Source organism: Ylistrum balloti, unplaced genomic scaffold, assembly GCF_031769215.1.
Source record: "Ylistrum balloti isolate Yb309-2 unplaced genomic scaffold, AGI_CSIRO_Ybal_v1 Utg370406, whole genome shotgun sequence".
Lineage (NCBI taxonomy): Eukaryota > Metazoa > Mollusca > Bivalvia > Pectinida > Pectinidae > Ylistrum > Ylistrum balloti.
This window is the reverse complement of record NW_026782277.1, coordinates 48074-52642: the sequence shown is the minus strand read 5'-3', so window position 1 is coordinate 52642 and position 4569 is coordinate 48074. Positions and strand designations below refer to the sequence as shown.

At 36.2% G+C, this 4569-nt stretch overlaps 1 protein-coding gene across 1 annotated transcript; it reads right to left on the bottom strand.

Moving 5' to 3' along the window:
• Positions 1-227: 227 nt before the first annotated feature.
• On the bottom strand, positions 228-4230 carry LOC132554447 (uncharacterized). The gene is made up of 4 exons (XM_060218766.1): positions 4094-4230; positions 1018-1191; positions 629-777; positions 228-472 (listed from the first exon to the last, which is right to left on the bottom strand). The coding sequence occupies exons 1-4, from the start codon at positions 4228-4230 to the stop codon at positions 228-230; spliced, it is 705 nt and encodes a 234-aa protein (XP_060074749.1).
• Between the last annotated feature and the right edge of the window lie 339 nt (positions 4231-4569).

The window sequence follows — 4569 nt, the reverse complement described above, 5'->3', positions numbered from 1 at the left end:
ATATCTCAACCCCTGGGGTAATTTTCTAGCTCTATAAACTTTTTAAAAAATCACCCTTCGAGATGAGATATCCCAGTCTACAAAATACAGGGGTGAAATTCTATTAGTGTTGAATATCAATGTCTTAACTCTTTGACAACTTGAAGATTTAAAACTAAATAATTGGATTCAAAACAGACAGCTGAATGTAATGATTACCACAGTGTAGAGATGGAAGCAAACTTCTCCTAAATGTCTAAGCAGAATGATATGTCGAAGATAACTGTGTTGTCAAGGGCTCCATTATTTTGGACGTTAGCAAAACGTGACCGACGCTGTAAAATCAGTGTTCTTTTGTCAACCTTTGGCAAAAAACTAGTCACAGCTGGAGGTTTATATCCAAGGAATTTGTTGGCTTCCCTAACGGCTTCCTGGTAGCTTGGAAACAGTCGTCTCCTTTCCATCAATGGCTGCCTCATATTGTCAATATAATCTGAAAGAAAAACAACATAAAATGCTGATTGTAAAGATTTACTTTTCCTTCATTTTTGTCAAAACATTACAAATATAACAGTGTACTGGTAAGATGTTCTCCACATAGACCAATATGTATTCTGGTGAAAATTATGATGCATTTTCTCTTTCCCACAGGTGACAGCTGTTATGTTTAGTTTCACTACAACCGTTTTTCCCTTTTTTCCTTTGGGATAGCTTACTCGCCAGCAAAGCTGTCCATCTAGAGTAGTTGCCTGGTGTGGCTTTCCATTTTCATTGAAATGTTGGCCAACAATACTGAGTCTGTAACAATGAAGTAAAGAATTTATACAACAAAGAAAGACATTCTAAAGGCTTTCATTTACTTGTTCTTTGTATTGTAAGGATCTAATAATTTCCAAAGAATATACCATACAAAAGGTTGAACATAAAACAAATTTGCTAAATACAGGGTAGGTATCAAATCAATTTTGAGAATTTAACAAATGTTACTGAGAAAAGATACTGCAGTGTGACACTTCTTGAGTATTTTTCTAGCTTTACCTTGCCACCATAGCAGGGTAATAGATGTGGGTGCTTTTTGGTGCAAAGTTGTTGACTACGCTATGAAATACTTCCAGTCCATAGGTGTGATGCACTGGAGAAAGCTTTTGTATGTGACGTAGAAGGAATTTGCTTTCCACCACCTCTCGGAGCATTTTGTGTGGTCTAGTCAAACTCGGTCAAATAATAAAAGACAGGAAATAATACATTACAAATTCAAGCCTTCAATTATCACTTAGCCGTGTTTATATTCGAGATAATTTTGTGAGCATTCAACTGCAAACAAGATTTAACTATAGAGGTTGATGAAATAAAATGATAAATTAATAATAGGTTAATTTTCTATAATAGCTATAGTCATAAATGATGGATTATGGGAGACAACAACTATCATAATAATGATATATAATTGTAAACTAACCATCTGTCTAAATTAATATTAAACCAATATCTTCTTTCAGCCACAATCTCTCTTCTGTGATAGGTCCATGATGACAGGCAACATATTTCCAGTCTTGGTCATGTTGGTTAGTAACATGGTTCGAGACAGATTTTCAGATCCCAAGTTTCCAGTCAACATTGTATCCACAGAAAGCAGACATCCCGTAGCAATGGTTAACCAAGCTTTTTTATCCAAGGGCGGATACTCTCACACTGTCTTTTTTTCGCTGCTGCCCCCAACTTTTTTGGTACATTTTACGAAAATGTAAAACCAATAATGTAAACCATTGAGTGGTAGAATTTTAATCCAGAAACATTTCAGGTTTCCCTCTAATACAAAAAAGAAGAAGAACCAAATAGAGATCGAGAGATAAATTTAAATAGTCTAGTGCTCATGGATAGAGATACTGCTTGATAATAACTTTATACCTTTAGCAACAAGTCTTTGAAATATTTCCACTAAAATGAATAGCCCCTGCAACAAGGAGATTTGATACTAGCATACCACGATGACTTTTCTGATTTTCCCACATTTCTGCGTGTACATTTACACATTTCATTGTAGCTGAAATAAGAGTTCCCCTTGTAAACTTGATTTAAGGCTCACATTTAGAGCAACAAATGTGACATACAGATGAAAGTTTGTGTAATTGTTTTTTCTGATACCAAGAACTGTCTCTAATCTTCAGGATCAACATCATTTCTGATTACAACTGCCTCCTCAGTCTCGTTATCTTCATCTAAATCACTTTCATCACATCAAAATCTTGGTCATCAGCTGTATTGTCATCTTTCCATTGTAGTTCACTTTCACTGTCATCAGATTCATTTACTTTTTCTTTCAGCAAAATTTCATCTGGACTTTTTAACAATGTACACTGCACTCCTACTGAGCACATTACGGGTTTCTGCAGAGAAAAGTCTAACAACAATGGTTCTCCTACATGTACATTGTAGTTCACTTTCACTGTCATCAGATTCATTTACTTTTTCTTTCAGCAAAATTTCATCTGGACTTTTTAACAATGTACACTGCACTCCTACTGAGCACATTACGGGAAAAGTCTAACAACAATTTCTGCAGAGAAAAGTCTAACAACAATGGTTCTCCTAGTTTCTGCAGAGAAAAGTCTCTACATTGTACAACATCAGATTCATTTACTTTTTCTTTCAGCAAAATTTCATCTGGACTTTTTAACAATGTACATGGTTCTCCTACATGTACATTGTAGTTCACTTTCACTGTCATCAGATTCATTTACTTTTTCTTTCAACAAAATTTCATCTGGACTTTTTAACAATGTACACTGCACTCCTACTGAGCACATTACAGGTTTCTGCAGAGAAAAGTCCAACAACGATGGTTCTCCTACATGTATCCTCCTTGTTCGTTGTTGAGTGATTACATTAGCATGACACTTTACCGACTTCATTTCACATCTGATGGTTCACTAACTTGGTCTTAAGCGGCTATCATAGGCTGAAAATCAAGTGGATTATCATCACACTCTGAGATCTCATCGTCAGTAGTATCATGAGTTGTCTCTTGTTGGACTTGCTTTATTACCGATAAAAAAATCATGAAAACAATACAAATACTATCAATAAATATAAATCAAATTTTACAAAACAGAACTTCCTACAATATATTTCTATTTCAAAGAATAAGGTTTTATTTATTTTAATCTTCGATTCTAATTATTTTTGAGGGGGTAGCAAGGGGGTACCAGTACTGTGCTTGATTATGATAACACATTATATATACATACAGTCACTTAGCTTACGCTTAGTATTGAATATGTATCTGGTTTATCAAATGACCACCGCGGTTTTCTCATCCACGTGCCAAGGGACGGAGCTAGAACCTTTTAGGAGCCGATTAATGCCAAGTCGATGATTTTCCCGTTATTTTCCTACCCATCCCTTCTCCTGTCCAGTAATAATTCATTTCATTAGTAGATGTCAGAGATGTCAGATCTAGACAACGTATGGAAAGACTTTAGAAACATCGACGCAGGTGTTTTCGGCGATCTCGATGATATAACATTATAACAGGCCGTCGACAAGTATGTGAACTTTTATTCAATGTAGGGTTATACAGGGTTCATGTGCCGATCTCTGCTCTCGCGTAATTAAAGCGTTGTAATTTTAGAGAATTATTTGGATGTGTTAACTAACGTCAAAACGACGAATATCATTTGAACAAAATTTCCCTTTTTATGTGTTTTCTATGTATTAAATATTTGTTCGAAATCTTTCCTTTATCTTTGTTTACCTGTCTCACCCACTTGGAAATGGGCACCAGCGCCCTAATGAGGTGTGGACCAATCAGAGACAACCGTGTGATAACTGAAATGTCGCATAGTGTGGGATTTATCACCAGGAAAAGATCAAAGTAAAACCAAGGCGTCATTGAATAAGACATAATTGACATTTCAATGACACTAAATGATTATTTATAAATGGCTGGGACGTATAATAACATGTGTGCATTGGCCCAGTGCTAGTTTACCTAATGTATAACTCGTTATACTGTAAATTGTAATTACATAATGTTTTTATTTATCATTTATCTTCCAGATACATGCTGTTAAGGCTAAGCTCTCTTACCTCAGCCCTCTGATGTTTAACAAACGTTCCTCGCCGTGGAGTGTTGACAGGTGATCTCGGCCTATTTTCGTCGGGATAGCGGCTTTCAGCTTGCAGGTGTACGTCAGGTACCGCATTAGAAACATGCTTCGCTTTAGCACTGGGATATCCTAACTCCGTCATCTTTCTGGGTCACGATCAAATTGGGGCTTTGTTTAATGCACGGAACACAGCTTATGATATGCCTTCGGCTCAAAGTTTGGACGTCTACAGTAGTGGATCCATAATTTTTTTTCGTTCATCTTTAGGAAAGGCGAAAAAACTTGCACCGCATCCCTTCTTGGATTAGTTATTGCAGCCGAATGCGGCACGATACGGCATCCTGATGATCTCGGAAAAGTTATTTAATTGCAAATGATTGAGTTATCTTCTAAAGATAAAAACACAAAGAAACAATTGAAAAAAAACTTTCATAGGTCGCAACTCTACTGACCTGCGGTTGATTGATGAGGCTGTCCTTCA

Bases quoted from the DNA above. Each gene is read 5' to 3' on its own strand.
- LOC132554447 (XM_060218766.1), bottom strand. From the start codon at position 4,230: ATGACGGAGTTAGGATATCCCAGTGCTAAAGCGAAGCATGTTTCTAAT. The intron at 1,192-4,093 runs GTTTGTTAAACA...TATTTGACCGAG, and splicing joins AACACTCCACGGCGAGGAAC to TTTGACTAGACCACACAAAA. The intron at 778-1,017 runs GTAAAGCTAGAA...TCATTGTTACAG, and splicing joins TACCCTGCTATGGTGGCAAG to ACTCAGTATTGTTGGCCAAC.